This window comes from Bombus impatiens, unplaced genomic scaffold (assembly GCF_000188095.3).
Source record: "Bombus impatiens unplaced genomic scaffold, BIMP_2.2 scf_0279, whole genome shotgun sequence".
Lineage (NCBI taxonomy): Eukaryota > Metazoa > Arthropoda > Insecta > Hymenoptera > Apidae > Bombus > Bombus impatiens.
Window position 1 is genome coordinate 620,330 of NT_176698.1, and position 20,540 is coordinate 640,869.

Below are 20,540 nucleotides of genomic sequence, written 5' to 3' on the forward strand. Positions count from 1 at the left end.
CCGCTCGAACGAGGGACGGTGCGAGTTTTAAACTCTAACGCGACGAAAATGAACGCGAGCTTTTCTCTTTTCCCTTCCCCTCGACACCGGCACGATGACTTCGTCGGTTTGTCCAACAAACAGACTGTGTTACATCGTGTTACAACGATCGGCAACCGGTGTCGAAACGAGAAATTTCACGCCGCGTGGCAATGTTTTAGCGACGTAGTAAATCGACGTGGCCCGCGGTACCGACTGCGAGCTTTAATTACCAAATTCTGAATATAGGCACGCATTGGCCTCCGCACCGCTTCGTGCATGGACGGCCGGCCGTCGATTCCCGCGGGGCATAGCGGCTCGAACGACCGAGCAAACGGGCTTCAATCGTTCTCTGCGTGTACTCTCTCGATTTCGCGGAACGTGGAGCACAGAACGAAACAGCCGCGAACGAAACGCGAGAGGAATGACTGCGAGCTATGGCCGAGAGACGCGATCGCAACCCCGCAACGCGTATACCGGTCGAACGAGCCTGCATTTCGCTGTTGCTCGGTACCAGGCGTTGCTTCTGTCCAGAGAATACAGTGCATGCGTAATTAATGAAACCAATCAGGTCGCGCCCGTGGCCGTGGAAATTCGTTAAATTTAATTGGACGCAACTAATCGTCACGCCGTCGATAGTCGAGAAGAAAGGGTGCCGTGCTAAACGCATCGAACGAGGGAAGAGACGCGAGCCTGTCCGTCAGGAAAACTGGATGGACGCAACGAAATCCGCAGGGATTTGCAACTCAACGGAGAAGCAGGGGAACCTTCTGGATCGAACAAAGAAACGCGCGGAACGCGTGAAGTTACGGGCGCGTTTATCGCGCGTTGAAACGAGCATCGGACGAAATGGCAGAAATCCTTTAACGAGCGGTCAAGGAAATTCAGCGTACCGTTGCGGTGCACGAAACGGCGCGAAGAGGTCAAGTCGTGGAATTCGAGGATCGTTAAAAGCGACTGTGCTAAAGTGACTAGGAAACGCGCGAGTCTCGGTAGGAAGGTTCTTATCGAAACAGGAAAGACGAGAGAAAAATGCGCCGGTCAACGATAATCCGCTAGATATTTATTGCGCTTACGTCGTTGATTTTGTTTTCTTTGAAGATAAATATTTGACGCGTTTCGTATAACAGGATGAACAAAACTGTACTCCGCGTAATGCATCGATGTAAGCTATTAATTAATCGTGAATTTACGAGTGCAAACGTTGATCCCATTAAATTAAATTGGCATCGCGGCGACGATACTAATCCGAGCGTGGAATATCTGCGCGCTAGCAGGATAACGCGATCCGCGTTGTAAATGCGTGGCTCGCGATCAACGCGCTCGGATGATCGTAAATTTTTGAATTAATGCCGCATTAAGGACGCGCGTTGCATCGATCGAGAACGTAGTGACGCGGCATCGAGCGTTACGCACGTGTGTATCGACATTAATCTGCTTCTCGAATAACAACGTTTCACGGTTCGGTCGCGGTGCCTCCCAGGAACGACCGTTCCGAGCAGAGAGTCGACGCAGTACAGAGCAGCGAGTCGTTCGGAATTCAGTCGACACTGAAATATCGCGTTTCCAACTAAATCTGGCCGAATCTAATTTTACGGGACCCATGTGCATTAGCGGATTAATGCACTCTATTCCTACCGGACCAGGCGATGAGGTGTATTTGCATGACATTATACTTGCGCCTTCCCTCCCCTACGGCCCTTATCCGGGCCTCTTCAATCCCATCTCTAATTATTCGTGTAACGCCCGCCACGAGTCCTATTGCGCAGGTGATAATCATATTACCATCCTATCAACGTTATTGCCATTCCTGGTCGCATACCACGATCACACTATTTGAAGTGCTTAGACTAGTGGCGATCGATCAACCCCTAAGAGGTTCGAATTTACCCTCTCACAATCGGTCTGGTCTTTGAAGAGAAGGAATAGGGTGAGAGAAGTAGCGAACAGAGAGGATCAGACAATGGACGAACACCGAATATCCTATTAACTCGAACGATATTTATTTCAGTTTACTCGTCTTTCTCTCCTCCTTTCGTCTCTCCTTTTTCTCTACGATTCTCCACCCCAGCTATATTCGAACGCGAATTCCTATCCCGCCATAACGAACAAACAAAACGTAAATAAATAACGACAGAAAGAGGGCAACGAACTCGCGTTTGGCAAGTTTTGCCTGGAAGTTCTGTGAAACTGGTGCGCGAAGCTATCGCGGCTGAACCGGAAAGGAACGAATGTTAGATACGCCGTATAACTTTCGAGTAATCTCGCGTTGTCGATATAAATTCGCGGGCGAAAACGAAAGAACGCAAGTCTCTCTCTTCCTCTATCAGCCCCTTCTACCTTCGTACAAACTCCGTCGTTTGATCGTCAGCAGTTGGATCGAGTGGAAGGAAAGCAAATAATCGACCTGTGTAATTCTTCCTGGACGAACGGCGCAGCGTGTTTGCGCCTCCGCTTAGGCAACTGGCTCGTCGCACGAGTATACGCGATCCCGCACACGCGATATGCAAATGCGCGGATTACCCGCCTCTCGACGCTGTAAATCACACAACCTCGCTGTTTTTCCAGTAAGATCTTTTCATAATTAAAGAATAGACCTGCCATGATAAACACGGTATCTTAGTCAGGGTCCGTAATTTTATCGCAACGATCGAGATTACTTTGTTTATCGGTCGCGCCTTTGTCATTACCGTCTACAGGTGATGAGAAATACTTTCATGACATTTGTCACGAAATATAATACTTGTTGACCCTTTTGCCGCGTAGTACCCATGATGGTACACTCGTCGTAACGAGTTTAGATCGTTATTAAAATCGTGTACTCTATACAATGCACAGCTCGTGGCGCCATATTTCCTTGAACGAGCGCGTTTCTCTCTTTAATTAAATACCTGCCACCTTAATAACTGGAAGGGTCTATCGATCACCTCGCAGAGTTAGTACGTACGGTGGGCGTTTCGTGTGGCGGGAAAATGGTAGCGACGCGATGCGTATCTTCTAACGACATGGTTGCAACAGTGAATCCGCGACAAATTAATCGGGCAAGTAACCAATGCACAGCTAATTCGGGCTGAGCGCCAAATGCTGTTTCTAACGTAATCGAATTTGCAGCTTGTCTCGCATGCAGCGGAAACCACCGTGCTCGCCTGTACGCGTCAGCGTCCAATGAACGGCTATAGTAATCGAATAATTCATTTTCGCAATCTCGTATCGTGGGACAATAACGACACCGGTTACGCCAGCGACTCCGTTTATTCAGGAATGATTTAATCTTTTAACGAACCAACGATCGTTGGCTCCAGTTTGATATTTCGCTGGTTGGTCAAAGCTATTGCGGTCACGCGCAAGGATATCGAGAACGTGTTGGACCAAGTTTTGAGAATATCGCTTCGATTCTGAGCCCCAATAAATGTACATATCGTTTAACCGTTCAAATGTTTTAACCGCGGACAAAACGATACGCGAAACTTTCTCTCGTTGTATGCGTCATCGATTAATAATACGATGCTTCGTTTGTAAAAGTTTGTATGAACGGCATTTGTATTCAATCGCGTATAACGATGGAGTTGATTTTACGAAGTCGAAGCAGCCGAAGCGACTAAGAGCTATTTCGTGCTATCGGCAGATTTCAAACTTTTTTCATTTTTAGGGATAAAGCAAGGTTTGTTCTCCCGAGGTTTAAAGAATGGACGCATCATTCTGAAAGGGTAAAGCAGTTTAATTTACGAACGGAGAACAATGGTTCACGTGTGCTTATTAAGCGGCGGCATTCAAACGTCGTTATTACCGTGCGCTGATATTAATCGTGCAGATTTCATTTTTATACAACTAATCGCTCGTTTCAATAAGCATGCGTATTTTAGTTTCAAAAGATAAAAGTCTGCAGTTGCGTGCCATTTTGCACGTGTCACGGATAATGTCCAGTATACCGCGATACGTTGTTTTCGAATTTCCCGCGATAAATCACTGTCACTCGCGACGATGAAGACGATTTACGTGAAATTAATTGCAAAAAAATTATGTTGTAACTAAGATTTGAGTACCGACCATAAAATATAAATAATTTTCGTGATCGATGTACATATTTTATATTTAACGGAGAAAATTAATAAATGCGCGTGTAGTATGACGCGTGGCGTAATCGTTTCTTTTCGGACTTTCATTCTCTCTGTCTTTGCACGTTCTCTGCGTTCGAATTTTTATGAACTGCATTTTCGTGCTGTTAACTCGAACAAGAAGAGCGTCGTCATACGTTGGTGACGGGGCCCCCACGGAAGTATATCCGTCGCACGAATATGTGCGACGTGGCGACGAACGCGTTAACAAAGATATTTCTCTTGGAAATCCTCGCCTGTGGCACATATATCACCAAAAATACGCCTCTAAAGTATTTGTCATTTAAAGAAAACACGCGTCTCTTTTCATATGCGAAACGCTCGGAAATCACGTTGGTTGAAACTGAAATAAATTGAAACGTGAAGAAAAATGAAAAACACAAACATTGTTTACTCGCACTATCTGCCTGTAATAAATACAATCGTGAAAAGTCCTTTGTTTTTCGAAACGTTGAATATTAATTGTATACCTGACTACTGAAATTCAGTATTTCATGCAAAATGCAGTTGACCAATTTCACGACCTAATACGTGAAATATTCGCTTGTTCCAAACAAACGGTTTAAACGGTTCAGGGCAGAAACAGGAGCAAGCGAACGTATATGCGGCAAGTTCGCGTTTACCGGTGACGAACAACAGCGCGTTCATTTTCGATGTAACGTCAATTCACATCAGAGACCAGGTCACACACCGTGGACAGGATGGCACCCAGATGTCTGCACATCCTTGGCGCGTACCCTCGATAGTCTCAAGAACCTCGGAATTTTCATAGTTAAGGTCCTTCGGACCAAGCGAGTATCTCTTGTCTTAGGTTTTCTTTACTTTTATTGTCTACCACGTGTTAGCATAGAAAGTTGGTTTTCTTGGCATCTGGTATGTTCCGTTAGCAACTTTCTCGCGAGGGCGGCTAAAACCCTTCCTGGTCCACCAACCGTGTTATTATCCAAACGGAGACGGTGTCTACTGCCCCGTGTCCTTAGACACACCCACCCCTAGCCTTCCTCAGACACGGTATCGTCGGTAAAACTCACTTATTCTGTATCCTCAGAATAGTCGACATATCTTTACCCTTTACCCTAATAGTCTCTACCCTTATAACAGTCGCGTACCTAACGTATCGTCGTAACTAAGTCTTACATAACGTGGTTGGAGTGAATTCTGATTTACGTTAATTCGGTGTGTGTTACATTGTGATTGCTGAATTCACAATAAAGCTTAATTAAAACAAAATTAATAGTTGTGTTAGAACTCAGCTATTTTATTTCATCAACCAACCCTTAAGTTTACGTGACACGACGAACGTATTAACATGATGTGTGTAACGCAGAAGATAGATTTTGTGTTTCTCATTGGCCGGTTTGCAGGTTTGAAAGTGGACCTTCGAGCCTTTTCATCTCTTGTAGGGGAAATTGTTAGGAACAAATACAGTCTATTGTTCCGTATTTTCTTTGACGAGTGACATCCTTATGGTAGAATGCCTTGACACAAACCACGTGTCCCAACATCTGGGTTTCGAGCGAACAGTCATAAACCATGGCTCGCTAAGAACGTTCCTGCACACTTGAACGGGTTAATATACAATATTCAATTCTTCTTTTCCTTTTTTTTAGTTGGAATTAGTTTGCAATCAATTCTCATTTAGAATTATAAGTAAATTATTCTGGCGTGGTACTGTAACTTGGATTATAAGCGTTTATAGTATGAGAAAATTTTTGGAAGTGAAAAATGAAAAATAGAGTAAAAGCTTTGATTTGATTAAATTTCCAAATACGGAAATAGAATTTCTCTATGTGAAATTCTTCCATCAACTGCGATGGTGGTGTAATGGCCAGCATAGTTGCCTTCCAAGCAGTTGATCCGGGTTCGATTCCCGGCCATCGCAGGTTTATTTTACTTTCACCAAGCTTATATTTTTTTTATTTAAGTCGCTTTATCTACAGGCAGTAAATATCTTTAAAAGCGTAGGACTTCAACTACGATGGTAGTGCAATAGTAAGCGTAGTTGCCTTCCAAGCAGTTAATCCGGATTTGGTTCCCGGCCATCGCAGTGGTTTGTTTTTTAGTTTTGAAACTTGTATTTTTTCTTCGAATAGTTCGTTTTTCCTTACCAGTGCCTTTTTGTTTGAACAATAACATTTTAACTGCGATGGTGGTGTAATGGTCAGCATAGTTGCCTTCCAAGCAGTTGATCCGGGTTCGATTCCCGGCCATCGCAGGTTTATTTTTTATTTTTTAAATTTGTATTCTTTATTTAAATACATAATTAGTTTATTCCCACTATTCTCTTTTTGTTTAAACAACAATGTTTCAACTGCGATGGCGGTGTAATGGTCATTTTCCATAGCCTTCGCAGATGACTTAATCATCTACGTAGCAGGCCGCAAAACCAAAACAATAAGAACAGAACTCTAAGAACTTTTTGACAAAATTAACGATTACTACTATACATGAAAACTAACAATCAATGCAAACAAATGCGAAAACATATTATTTAGACCCAAGTCAAGCGCCCAATAGAAAGAGAACTCTGTAAAAAATTTCAACTAAGAGAAAAAGCAAACGAAGGGGAGCTCGTACCACATAAAAATTGCGTAAAATATTTAGGCGTAAATATAGACGACATATTAAACTTCAAGCAGCACATCGAAATTCAACTTTCCAAAACCAGCAAAATTCTGGAAAACAAAAAGATTATTCTACTCCAAACATCTCAACAGCAAAGTAAAAATCCTATGCAACCCAGCACTAATCAGACCGATCATAAACTATGGCTGCCCAATCTGGTACAACATATCAGCTTCCCAAATGGAAAAAATTCGCATATTCGAAAGAAAATGCATCAGAGCTTGCCTGAGTACTTACAGATCCGAACACAGCGGATTCAAAAAATATATGAAAAATGAAAGAATCTACGACTTAGCCAATATCCACCGCATCGACTGTCACATCTTAAAACTAACAAGAAACCACTTCGCGCAAGCTGCAAAGATAAAAGAAAACAGATTAATCTTCGGTTGCTTCTTTCCAAACGACTCATATTACAAAAATACACTGACAACAGGTTACATCCTCCCCGAAGCGTTTTTATATTTAGACGAAAGAAACCTCCTCCAAGACCAAAATAATGTCCCAATAATCTACCATATAAAAAGAAAAATAGAATTAAAACAATACTCTACTATATAAATATTTTATTTTATGCAATTATAATTAGTTCTTCTGATATTCCAAATAAACTGCATTCATACTGCGATGGTGGTGTAATGGTCAGCATAGTTGCCTTCCAAGCAGTTGATCCGGGTTCGATTCCCGGCCATCGCAGGGTTTATTTTTTTATTTTTGAAATTTTGTATTTTTTGTTCAAATACATAATTAGTTCATTCCCATTATTGTCTTTTTTTTTAAACAACAATGTTTCAAGTGCGATGGTGGTGTAATGGTCAGCATAGTTTCCTTCCAAGCAGTTGATCTGGGTTTGATTCCCGGTCATCGCAGTGGTTTGTTTTTCATTCTTGAAACTTATATTTTTTCTTCGAATAGTTTATTTATTCCCACCAGTGTCTTTTTGTTTGAACAATAACATTTCAACTGCGATGGTGGTGTAATGGTCAGCATAGTTGCCTTCCAAGCAGTTGATCCGGGTTCGATTCCCGGCCATCGCAGAGATTTATTTTACTTTCAAACGATTTTCTATTTTATGGATTTATAGTAGTTTTTCTGATAATCCGTACAACCAGTATTCATACTGCGATGGTGGTGTAATGGTCAGCATAGTTGCCTTCCAAGCAGTTGATCCGGGTTCGATTCCCGGCCATCGCAGGGATTTATTTTACTTTTGTACTATATTCTATTTTATGTAATTACGATAGTTTTTTTTAAATATTTCACATAAATAGTATTTATACTGCGATGGTGGTGTAATGGTCAGCATAGTTGCTTCCCAAGCAGTTGATCCGGGTTCGATTCCCGGCTATCGCAGGGGTTTATTTTTGAAGATTTTTACCGTATAATTTTTTGTATTAATAATAACAAGAACTTCGTAATAATTTCCTAATAGTTTATTATAATTATTTTGTAGCAATAAGAATATTTTACTAACCTCGAATGTGTCGTATTCAAAGAAGTTGTGAACTTCTTTGATAAGGCTATACATTCGATTTCGGTAAGATACTATAACAAAATATTTGATTAAAAAAATATGGAGGTAATACTGAATATTTTTTATGAATAACAAATGCAGCCAAAAAATATTTGTAATTGTCTTATGGAAATTTTACTTCTGCGATATATCACGTGTAACAAAAACCGTGTTTCCTAACTTTTTCGTTACATTTCTGCATTTCAATCGTATTTTTGATCATCATAAATGTTTAAATGTTCCTATTATCTACATTTTTTAACACTATCGTAATGGTTTTCGTTGAGAGAACTTTTGAAAAGTAACAGAATTGGCGGGAAAACTGTCATTGTGCGATAGCAACAACCAATCAAGTAACTATGAGTTCGATTTGTAGATTTGGCAACAATGGCAACGACGCTGCTTGACTCAGGCACGCGGTAATAGTCATTTACTTCAGTTAGTTCTAGATGGTGAAGTGAAGTTGAATTGAATGATAAGGCGATTATTTTATTTATCAAACAAAGGCCACGCAAAATACTGTACATTTTGAGCACAAACAGCATTAATCAGGTAAGATTGAATGAAGAATTATTTCTAAACATTTCCGAACCATTAAAGTCTTCGAATTTAATTTTGAAGTCATTGACCGAAGTATCCTTTGATTTTATGAAGTTACAGTTACAGGAAGTAGAAACGATACATTAAATAAGTAATTTTTATTACTATAAAAGTGTATTATTTATACAATATATATAGAAGAATGAAACTTGTAACAAGATTATCTTCAAGAAAAACTTAGGTCTATACATATGTATATATAGCAAAGATAATATGTATTTTATGAATGTTGTATTATATTTTTTCGTTTGTAAATTCTTTCAAAATAGTACTTTTGTAAATAAAATATAAACATTTATTATACAGAACATTCTAAGCATAACTAATTTCATACCTTTACTGTTAGTTTAATTTATTATTTAAAATATATATAAAGTAGACAGGTAACAGATATTTTGTCAAGGTTTATTTCGCCTGAAAGCCATGATATCTCTATATTTAGGAATAAAAAATGACGTTCTATATATACTTTTATTACCTGAGAATTTTCATGTTAGAATTAGAGTTTTATTTCTCTTTGTATTTATAGATAATTTTATTAAAAACAGGACAAATGTAATGTAACGAAGCATATTTACAAAATATCAAAAATATAAAAATGGAAAAATTGCATAAACATATTCTTAGAATGCTACGAGAAAATATAGTGGCTGATATGGATGTACATAATGGTATTATAAAGCCATTGCAATCGGAATATATACTAAGAGATCAGCACATACAAGAAATTGAAAAAGGTGCTTCTAAACAGAGAAAAGCTGAAATCTTATTAGATATACTTCCAAGGTATAAATTAGATATGGAATATAAAATTTGTTACATTTATGTAACAAGATATTTTTGACAAGTTTAGTTTCCTTCATCACCCTTTATTTTTTAGTCGTGGTCCACTTGCATTTGATATTTTTCGTCAAGCTTTAAGACATCATTATGAATGGTTAAGTGATGATATGGATAAACTTGAAGAAAATGGAAAATCTTTTTCAGATATAAAGTATATGGGTACACCCACTCTTCCGCCAATTTCACCATTAACTGTGGTAAGAGAGGAAAAGGTATGTATATATGTTATTAAAACATCAGATATTTATTTATTATTAATTGTGATATTTGTTATTATGCATGCATACTTATGGAAATCAAATGTAAGTTTAAAAAGAAAAGTTATCACATAATTGTTAATGCCAATGTTATTCATTATGGATAATTTTTCTATAATGTTAAACTAATGGTTATTAATTTTAGATGAAACAGTTACAAAATTGCCTAGAAGAATTACAACCGAATGAATATATTGTACTCCATGGTATGAAAGGTTTTGGTAAATCGTCTTTAACAGCTAGCACATTAAAGAATAGTAAATTTATAAGAAATATATTTTATGTAAGTTGTCATACACTAAAAAATTATAAGCACAATATTTGTCTGTAATTTAAGCTGTTTGTTATATTTCTTCCAGAATGAAGTATATTGGATCAAATTTGGACATAAGCGTTCAGTTGATGAAGATATATTAATTCAACTTAATAGACTATATCACCTTGTTAAGAACCTGGAAATATTACCAGATTCGTATAAACCAGAATCTTTAAAGGATTCGTTGATCCACTTCTTGCAAGATTACTTTAGTAGAGCAAAACATTGCAATGCTTTGTTAATTTTGGACGATGTTTGTGATAAAAAAATAATTGACACATTTGATTTTGAATGCAAGACATTAGTGATTACAGCTGATCTTGATGTTGTATTGGAAAAGAGACCTTGTGTCATTGAAGTAAATTATTTTTCCTATCTGTATGTGATATTTATTTGTTTTAATAAACATACTATGGATATTATTTATTTACAGATGAATGATGGATTTACTGAAGCAGAAACTTTAGGTCTGTTCGCTAAGGTGTTAGATACAGAAGTGGAACAACTTCCTGTAGAAGCGAAACTAATTAATGAAGAATGTAAAGGGATGCCTTTATTAATAGCAATGTTTTCTGCGCAATTTGAAGAATTTAAACATGATATGAAGTTACATTCAAACAGATGGAGATATTACTTGGATTCATTAAGAAATAAGGATGAAAAAAATCAGTAATATGTCAAACATATAAGTGTATATAAATAATTTCATCTTGGAATAATATGAAATAATGTTTTATATGTTTTTTAGAGTAATTAAAAAATTCTTGGAGAAACAAGAAGCCATTTTTAATATGTGTATAGATCAGTTACCTCTTGAAATGAGAGAACATTATGAAGAATTAGTTATTTTTAGAGAGGATGTTAATATAACACCGCAGGTAATACAACTTCTAGTCTTACATCATTTAATAATTGTATGTAAAACATTCAAAATTGTATATTATTGTTGTATACATTATATATTTACTTTATAGACATTGGAAATTTTGTGGGGAGGATCCCCTTTTCAAGTTGAAGAAATGATGCTTGATCTATGTCATAAATCGCTTGCTGCTAAACAGTGGAATGCAGAATTACGAAGTTACATTTATGGCGTACATGATTTATTACTTTGCCACTTACGAAAAAAATTTTCAGAGGGTGAATTAGTAGAAATGCACAAGTCATTGATTGAAAAATATCGTAAATATTGTAATGGTAATTTTTCGAAATTACCGGCAGATAATTACAGTTATTCCTATATTGGATACCATTTAGAACAAGCAAAATTATATGATGAGTTTCCTAATATATATTTAGATTTTGATTTTATTCAACAAGCAATAATTCATAGTGGCCTAAATAATTTATTGATCGATTTAAATAATTATAAAAAATATATTACCAAAGATTATGATCAAGTATATGAAATGCGTCTTATAGACTTGGAAAAATTCTTAGAAGAACAATCAAGTGTTATAGCAGAACATAGGCGTAAAAATTGTTTGGATATAGTACAAATTGCTTTGAGTCATCCTTATGAAGGATATGTTAAAGATACTGCCACTCAACTTGCAAAAGAAAGATCCAAGTATTTATATATATTTCATGCTAAAAAATTAAGGCACATGGATATGCCATTAAGTGAAGAAGTATTAACGAAAGTACACACGTTATGTTTTACATGTGATCCAAACCTAATTTTAATTGGAAATGGAAGAGGTGAAATATTTTTGTGGGATATCTTTTACAAGAGGCAAAAAGTTTTCACTGGACATGACAAGAATTGTTGCATAAAAAAGATTATCATATCTAATGAAGGAGATTGTTTTTTATCGCTAGATGACCATGGTGTTGTGAAACTTTTCAGACTTTTTGATGACGAAAATTATAAACAAAATAATGTTGCTGTATTAAGTCCGAGACAGAAACAGTCTTTTTGGAGTGGAATTTTTACAAGTAAAGTTCCGCATGATGATAGTTCAGTAGTATTTTCTGTTCCTGGTGAAATTATATTGGATATGACATTTGCACATGACAGTAGCTCTGTTGCAGCTTGTACAAACAAAGGAACGATAAGGGTATAAATATATTTAAATAAAAGTTTATTAACATATTTTCATTAAATAAAATAAGATTCTTTTCTTTAGATTTGGGATCGCCGTGGAAATATATTATCAGATCATGGCCATAGCCCTCAAAGGTAAATTTAATAAAATTGTTTGTTTATACATTGTTTATATATTGGTAGTAGTATAAAAAATAAAAACATAAATTTTTGCAGTAACCTTAAAAATATAGCGTTTACAATGGGAAGTAATCTGGTTCATGTAATGGATGAAATACATGGTGTCCTAATATCGTATTGTAAACAAGGCGAAGAGTTTAAATATATATCACAATACAATGTAGATTTACAGAAAAAGAAAATTATCCTTTTCTGCAGTGTGCCAGAACAAAATAATTCTTTATTCATTGTTACTGAAGAGAAAGCTGTATATGTAAAATGGTTCAGATCACATAACCATATACACAGTTACAATAAGCAAACAAGAGCAAGTGTTGAAAATGAAAAAACTGTTTATGTTTGTGCTAGTTTGACTAATGATGGTCGGTACATAGTCTTAGCTGATTCCAGTGGTTTTATAAATATATGGAATACAGATGTTGGACATCAGCCAATAGCTACTTATAGAAGTCGTGTCTCCTCCTTGGATACATATTGGTTAAGAGAAGAAGAATGTCACATTATTTGCGGTAGTGAAAATCAATTACTTCATAAGTGGAAACTTCCAGTAGAAGGAACTAGTACTTCAATAAGGAAACATTTATTTGATGCAAAAGTACAGAATTTTGGTGATGCTCCGGATACTATTGTTACAGAAACTCTGTCAAATACTATTATTACATTAGTCGATGATAATAAAATAGCAGAAACTGAACCTATTAATGCAAAAATAAATAACTTAATTCTTTATGCAGAGAAAATAATTTATGTCACTGATAAAGGCATTGTCAATATATTTAACATAAGGAGTAAAGAAAATATACCTGTATTAAACTTCACATCTAATGTGGAGTTAGTTGAAATTCTAGATATGAAAAGAGATCGCAACAATGATATACTCGTTTGTAGAGGAGCTGATAATAACTTAAAAGTAAAATAAAATTGTATTATATATCAGAAATGATAAAATATTTCTAGATTGTCTTAATTTATATATTATCTTTTACAGGTGTGGGAAAACGTAAAACTAACGTATTTAATTGAAGATGCAGGATATATTATTGCAATTCATAAAGTTGATAAAGAATGTGTAGTAACAGTGACTAGAAATGGTATAATTACAATTTGGAATATTAATGGCACAAATTGGGTGCGAGTGGACATAGTAAAAAATCCAGACTCAGTTAGCATTTATAGTTGCCTAAGTTACCACAAAAGTTTTCTAGCTGTGTTAAATGAAAATGGAGATGTTGTTCTCTATAAATTACAACAAAATACAATGTCTTTGCCGGCATATATCAAAATAATTGAATATTTTAAAAAAAAATATACCCAGAAATTAACATGCTGTGAAATTTCGCAAAATGAGAAGTATTTAGCTATAGGTTTCGAAGATGGAGACATTTCTGTAAGTATTCATTATAAACAATTTCCCTAGCTAAATTACAATATTGTTACTTTTCAGATTATTGATACATCAACATCGGAAGAGATAAATAAATTGAGTTTTCATACAAGTTCTGTTACTCAGTTACGTTGGGCTCCATCTGTAATTGAAGTCCCAATTTTGCTTTCTGTAAGTTCCGACGAATTAGTTTGGTGGAACATTGCTTTAGCTCTATACATACGTAAACCGAAATGGCCATCGATACGAATAAATCGCAGCATTAGTACTCCTTCCGTTGGTGTAAAAGGAAATATTACTCCAAATATGTCTACTAGTCAAAGCATAGACTCGTGTATCTTCAATATGCAAAATCAGGTAGAAGATAAAGATACTAAGTCTGACATAGATAAAGAAACTAAATTTTGGAAATTTAAAGAGGGTAAAAATCCCAACAAGCCAGCCTTATTAGGTGTTGTCGAGCTACCTTCGAATTTTTTTGCTAAAGTATGCATATCTACCGATTTTACAAAATTTGTCACAGTTGATATATATGGATCTGTTAGTACTTTTACATTATGTGGATATAATTAATGATAATTATTTTTATTAAATGGTTTTATAAATCAATTTAAAAAGATTTTATAATTAGTCTATTGAAATTATATTTGTTCTAATAATTTTACTTGCATATAAGTAAAAATTCGATATAAGCTCAATGCATTGAGTTTTATGAATGGTAGATATGACTACTACATTGAGATAAAATACATTACAAGTAGAAAAATAAGAAACTGATCAATGCTGATGATCATAATAACGATGGTGTTAAAATTTTATTGCATTTTTATACAATCTAATTGATTGATGCTCAAAACTGCACATGGGGCACATGAAAACTATTTAACAATATCCTAATACCACTGCCACATGCATTTATCAGAAAATTATAAGATCTCTTATTTATACAATTACACAGAAAAGCCATAGTTGCAGTTCCGACTACATTTTTTATAATGAATTTATAGACAATACAATTTTTGGACAGACCTTAGAAGTAGCTATATATTTTGAGTCACTTATAGTTTTTAGACCCATTTTTAGGTGACTCAAGTAAATGTAGCTTGTAAGGTTTATTCTATTTATTACTTGTACAAATGCTCTTTTTTACATATTTTAGATAATTATACTCAAGTACCATATAGGGTACATACAAATGCTAATATATCATTTATAAGTAAGTATTATTGCAATATATAAAATATATTGTGGCATTATATACACAATTTTTGTAAATACGGATAATTGTATTTTACCACAAAAAGTCGCAAAGAAATTATTCATTTTTAGCGATCAAAACTTTTATTATAAATACTAGAAAAATGCATAAAATATTTATATTACGTAATGAAACTAGAATATAATTTTATATAATTAGGAAATTTATTATCTTGTATTTCGATGTTTATTTTGTACTGTTCAAGAATAAATTACAAAGTGCTAAATTTGTAAGTCAACAATATAGAAGAAATTTCGATTTAAGTTTCTATTAATTTATAAATTATATTATAATAATGTTATAATATAATTATTATACACTATTATAAATGTGCGGGAGTAAGTCTTTCATAATATCTTAAAAAAATCAAATTTCATTCAACAAATATAAAATATAAAGTAAATTTCTAATGTTTTATAAATTATGGGAAACTTTCATGTCTGATTTTTGCTCGTTCATCGAACAACGAAGTCAATACTATTTTCTGTCGTTATTTTATACTATGTGCCTTAAATGTATAATATATACGTATATTTAAAGACGTCGAATGTTTAGCGTGTTTGTATATTTAAGTTATATGTTTAACAATCAATTTATGACGCAATTTCCTTTAAATAAGACTTAAGTTATGCATTTACTTTATATATTGAACATAGACTATTGTATACTAAATGCATGGCATAAAAATTATCCCTAATTTGTATCATAATAATATGATAAAATTATACTATAATTTTAAAAATTATAGATAATTTTTATGCCATTCATTTAATCTCAGTGTTTTTTCAATTTTAGCAAACTTATTTTGTTCTATACAATTATAGTATTACTAAATATTCTAATAAGATAAATATTTAAAGATATAGCAAATAGAACAATAATGTATAGAGGGAAAGTTGTCAACATTACGAAGTACAATTATTGTAAAAGAATGAAATAAGATATATATTGTACAGGTTGCATAAATTCTGACGCATTTGATGCATGCAATGACAAATATATAGTTATGTAGACGTCGAAATATTTATCAATTTTGTGATATAGGAATACACATGACCAATGTATTCAATGTTAACTGTGGTGCAATTTATGGGAGATGCGAACAATACCGCTGCTCACGAGTAAACCATAATGTTTGTCGGCCAAAATAAAGTTTGCATTCTCTCTCGTTGAGCTCAATTTTTAATAGCATTTATTGTACTATGTGCGATTTATTTTCATTTTACTTGATGTTATAAAGGCTATATACATTTTAATGTACATAAATAAAATACATTTGTAAATACATATTCTCGTTTCGTTCCCACGAGATCAACGTACCGAGAGCGGAATTGCGTTCTTAAAACGTGTTACCGCATTGCGATCCTCAACTCTACACGTGGTTAATACATTAATAGAACAGAATGACCATGCGACATACGATTTGGCAACTGCACACGCCGTTCAATTTTGTTCTCTAGGCCAATGCCAATACTATTTATATTATGGTATGTGTATTGTTAGTAGATGATATAGTACATTATCGGTAAAGTTAGAGAATTAATTTGCTTATCGTACGTTAGAAGTTTGATGAAAAAGTTATACACCACTGCAACAATTCATATCTTCGAAGCGCCAGAAGTATTCGGAATTCATTTGTTGAGTTCATAACTATGTGTGTCTATTAATAAACGCATCATTAAATTCCATTAATTGGAGATGACGTGACAGATAAGTATAATTTAGATTACACGATAACATCATCATATCAGTGTAGTCTTATCCTCAAATGACAATACGATAATTTCATCGAAATTTTAAATATAACCGCTCAAATCTAACGATAAATTAGATAAATTTGTACATTGTTAAACGAAACTTTAATATTATACGTGTAATATTTCCTTTATTTTGATAGATCTTTGATTGATCAAAAGTGGTTAGGAACGAGATTTTACCACGTGCTGTATTATTTTTAAGTATAGATTCGAATCGATATTTCTTGAAGAGTACTTGCACGTGCTAATGATCGCGCGTTGATTATTATATCGCTATTATCCGTAAATATTGATCGATCATGAGTGCATGTATGTTTAACATGGTCCTAAATAATCTACGCTAGTGTGTGCGAATATAAACCACACATACAGAGATACAGAGTACGTTTTAGACTAGCGGTTTAGGTCCCGGAAATCTGTGAGGGGAAAGGAAAGAGCAGACTACCCGTGCCACCAGCGCGGCTACCAATCGGTGCACTTCACGATATTCAGTCTCAGTGTACGGATCGTCTTACCGCTTGTACTTTCCGCGTTCACTCGTTTTGTGGCAGATCTTTAAGTAATTCATCTTCTAAGTTTTGTTTGCCTTTTGACAATTATTGGCGTGTGAACGCGTGGAACACAATGTCGGTCGCCTACAAAAACACAATGAATGCGATTGGCAAGTTTGTGCCACAGAAGTTCCAGCCACTGTGGAATCACCCAGCTGGTTAGTAAGTTATCAATGATTATCCAGTTTTCTCAAGCAGTGGCACGTGCGTACAACATATGCGCTCGTGTCACTGTGCATCACTCTCATTCGGTCGAAGGAGCAAAAAGTAACATGTCGTGACGTCATACAAGCTTTAGGCATACCTTACTTTTTTGCTGTCTCGCGTATCATACGATACTATAAATTTAGATAAACTTGACCGTCATTCATGTCTGTGAATATGTAAATCAATGCCATTCCGTGATACATTGTCTTGCATATCTGCTAGACCTTGGATAGTTTTATGCATTTTTCCTATCATGTTGCCTAGCGAATTTATACAATGTCAACGAGTTCAAAGTATTTATGATAACGCATTAATATTCACTGAATAAATATCTGAAAGCTTACGACAGATTAACTTTTTTGTAATTGGAATTTGGAACTTGTTGGAATGCGATTAAGTAACGTGTGTACGTTTTGAAATACTATTCACGTGAATTCGGAGATATGACACAATCGTTATCACTATACCGCGAATTGATCGTATTTTATTTGTTTTTTCTTTTTTGGATTACATATGAGTAACATACAAAAGAAATACATAACAGCAATTCGACCTATTTTCCCCTTTCAGGTCCGCAGACTATATTCTTCTGGGCACCAGCTTTTAAATGGGTCAGTAATATCTGAAGTTTTAACGTCTCTTGAAGTATTTAATATACATATGTATATTTGTGTATGACATATACACAGCGTATCAAATTGTGACAGGAGAAGAAAATCGTTAATTACGTTTTAAGATCTTTCCTTATCTAAATATACATACATAGTATTTCTTTCTCTAGTATAAATGAATCAATTTTAACATAAAATAGATTGTACGCGTGTTTCACGTCCTTCGTTGCGCTAAACGTTATAAAAATATTTCTCGACCGTGAATCCTCATGGACTTGATCCAAATGCGATGTTGATCTGGTAACGTTTGTTACGAAAGAAACTATGAATCTCGTTATTGTCATCAACATCACGTTTAATAATTCCGTAATGGCTTTACATTTCCACAATGGGGCATAGAATCAGCCATATACATTCATCATGTATAACTATTTTCTAACACAATATTAAACAACAATAAAGGAAAATTATCTCGCGTAAATGTCACATACTCGTAACTTAGACAAATGTAAATTTCACGGATAATGTCTTCTAGGTATCACGCGCGCGTGCGTGCATATTTTATAACAAATCACGGTCAATCTACCCAGCTGAATATAGGTCAGCCTTCTAAAGTAAATCATCCGAATATGATCTGCATTGTTGACCCTTTCGTTATTCCCCATTCTGTCGTGATACGCGCCTTATTTTCCTTCTTCGTTTCTTTCTCATTTTTTATAATATAATACATATGTATATATTTTAATTACGTTAAATCGGAATTTGCAAATTACAGGGACTTGTAATAGCTGGCCTCAGTGATCTGCAGAGACCAGCAAGTCAAATCTCTGTTAGCCAATCGTCTGCCTTGGGCATTACTGGCTTGATCTGGACCAGGTACTCTTTAGCCATCACTCCGAAAAATTGGAGTCTTTTTAGCGTAAATCTGTTCGTCGCTTTAACGGCTTTGTACCAAGTTAGTCGAGGAATAATGTAAGTCTATGTTTTATATGTTATGCAAGAATCTTTGAGTTAGCATAATAATAATCATATAATGATCTTTCTGTTCTGATGTATTATTTATAGCGGATATATCGATATGTTGATATACACACATATACATATGTCTTTCCATTTAAACATATATTTTCTATTCATTCGATGAACGTTAAACCAATATCGTTATATTATGCGTTGTATGCACTACGTATGAATAAGCGATAAATTTCAAAGAAGTCGATATTAAATTACAAGATTCTATCTTATGTATGTATTTTACGTGTCTGATTAAATGATATATTTTTGCAGGTATCAAAGAGAACAAGCATCTTTAACTGAAACGGCGCTGGCGAAAGAAAAATAGTGACTATGTCAGGACAATGTACATTCCTAGAGATCCAAATACTTAAATGTATATATCTAGAATGTTAGAATCACTTTAGTGACTTGCGGAATTTATTCGACCTTTACGTAATTTCGAACAAGAGTAAAACACAAAGTTAGGGGAATTCATAATCTGCATTGATCATGAACTTCCAGTGACTATGAAAGTTTCATAGTTAAATTGCAAATATTACAAATTCTAGTAAATTGGTGTTATATGTATAAAAAAAGAATTAATCAACGTAAGCCGTAAGCAATCACTGAGATAACGGATATAAGTAATCATAAAATCCCGAAAGTAAGCAATTGCGAATTAGATAGATTAGACCAATTACAAAAAAAGAGATTAAATGTAATGTTCGAAAGTAAACGTTAAAAATGTCAACATTCAGGAACGCGAGACACCAATAATTGGAAAACTCAAAACTTTAAAATTTTAAACATTGATGGCCAGGAAGCAAACGATATAGATTGTCATGTTAGTCTGTTTAATATAAAATATGTTTGAATACGAAAAATGGGGCAGTAATAGCATAAAATTCTTCATACAATGTTCATATTAAGCTGTGATATTGAACATAAGATACTGTTCGTATCTTTATTTCATTTAGCAATGCACAAATTTTAAATCCTATACGAAGTACAAATGTACCAATGAAACACATAGAACATAATTTCAATGTGCAGTACAACACTTGAAGGCATATATTGTAAACTAAGACACCAATCTATAGTACATTAGTCTGTAGTAATATAGTAGATTTAGATGAATATGCTTACGTACATATCTACCTCTAATTTTAAGTAACAATGTACAATTTATTGGTCTTAACGATTCGCAACACTGATGCTGAAGCACTCGAAGAAGTAGGAAATGTACAAATTGTATACCAAGT

General features: G+C 34.7%; 2 protein-coding genes and 6 non-coding genes across 15 annotated transcripts; all 8 read left to right on the plus strand.

The window, feature by feature from the left end:
- Positions 1-5,943: 5,943 nt before the first annotated feature.
- On the plus strand, positions 5,944-6,015 carry TRNAG-UCC. Its single transcript has one exon. It is a non-coding gene; the product is annotated as a tRNA-Gly (tRNA).
- A 261-nt stretch (positions 6,016-6,276) lies between these two features.
- TRNAG-UCC lies at positions 6,277-6,348 on the plus strand. The gene has a single exon. It is a non-coding gene; the product is annotated as a tRNA-Gly (tRNA).
- Positions 6,349-7,382: 1,034 nt separating this feature from the next.
- TRNAG-UCC lies at positions 7,383-7,454 on the plus strand. The gene has a single exon. It is a non-coding gene; the product is annotated as a tRNA-Gly (tRNA).
- Positions 7,455-7,723: 269 nt separating this feature from the next.
- Positions 7,724-7,795, plus strand: TRNAG-UCC. Its single transcript has one exon. It is a non-coding gene; the product is annotated as a tRNA-Gly (tRNA).
- An 85-nt stretch (positions 7,796-7,880) lies between these two features.
- Positions 7,881-7,952, plus strand: TRNAG-UCC. The gene has a single exon. It is a non-coding gene; the product is annotated as a tRNA-Gly (tRNA).
- An 87-nt stretch (positions 7,953-8,039) lies between these two features.
- On the plus strand, positions 8,040-8,111 carry TRNAG-CCC. Its single transcript has one exon. It is a non-coding gene; the product is annotated as a tRNA-Gly (tRNA).
- Positions 8,112-8,659: 548 nt separating this feature from the next.
- Positions 8,660-15,190, plus strand: LOC100748962 (apoptotic protease-activating factor 1). Of its 6 annotated transcripts, none has more exons than XM_012384709.3 (12): positions 8,661-8,823; positions 9,401-9,657; positions 9,752-9,926; positions 10,117-10,254; positions 10,331-10,645; positions 10,721-10,956; positions 11,036-11,165; positions 11,262-12,347; positions 12,417-12,469; positions 12,551-13,424; positions 13,503-13,901; positions 13,959-15,190. In XM_012384709.3, exons 2-12 carry the CDS (start codon positions 9,470-9,472, stop codon positions 14,469-14,471), a joined length of 4,107 nt encoding a protein of 1,368 aa, XP_012240132.1. In that variant the 5' UTR covers positions 8,661-8,823; positions 9,401-9,469; the 3' UTR covers positions 14,472-15,190. The 6 variants fall into 6 exon arrangements, with proteins under 6 accessions (XP_033176220.1, XP_012240132.1, XP_024222867.1 ...); XM_024367099.2 differs by having other exon boundaries at positions 10,126-10,254; XM_012384710.3 differs by having other exon boundaries at positions 9,420-9,657.
- A 1,938-nt stretch (positions 15,191-17,128) lies between these two features.
- LOC105680658 (mitochondrial pyruvate carrier 4) lies at positions 17,129-20,423 on the plus strand. 3 transcript variants are annotated; one of them, XM_024367104.2, is made up of 5 exons: positions 17,129-17,622; positions 18,242-18,282; positions 18,818-18,956; positions 19,058-19,254; positions 19,570-20,423. In XM_024367104.2, the coding sequence occupies exons 1-5, from the start codon at positions 17,566-17,568 to the stop codon at positions 19,622-19,624; spliced, it is 489 nt and encodes a 162-aa protein (XP_024222872.1). In that variant the 5' UTR covers positions 17,129-17,565; the 3' UTR covers positions 19,625-20,423. The 3 variants fall into 3 exon arrangements, with proteins under 3 accessions (XP_024222872.1, XP_033176226.1, XP_012240131.1); XM_012384708.3 differs by lacking the exon at positions 18,818-18,956 and having other exon boundaries at positions 17,308-17,622; XM_033320335.1 differs by lacking the exons at positions 18,242-18,282; positions 18,818-18,956 and having other exon boundaries at positions 17,291-17,622.
- Positions 20,424-20,540: the final 117 nt, after the last annotated feature.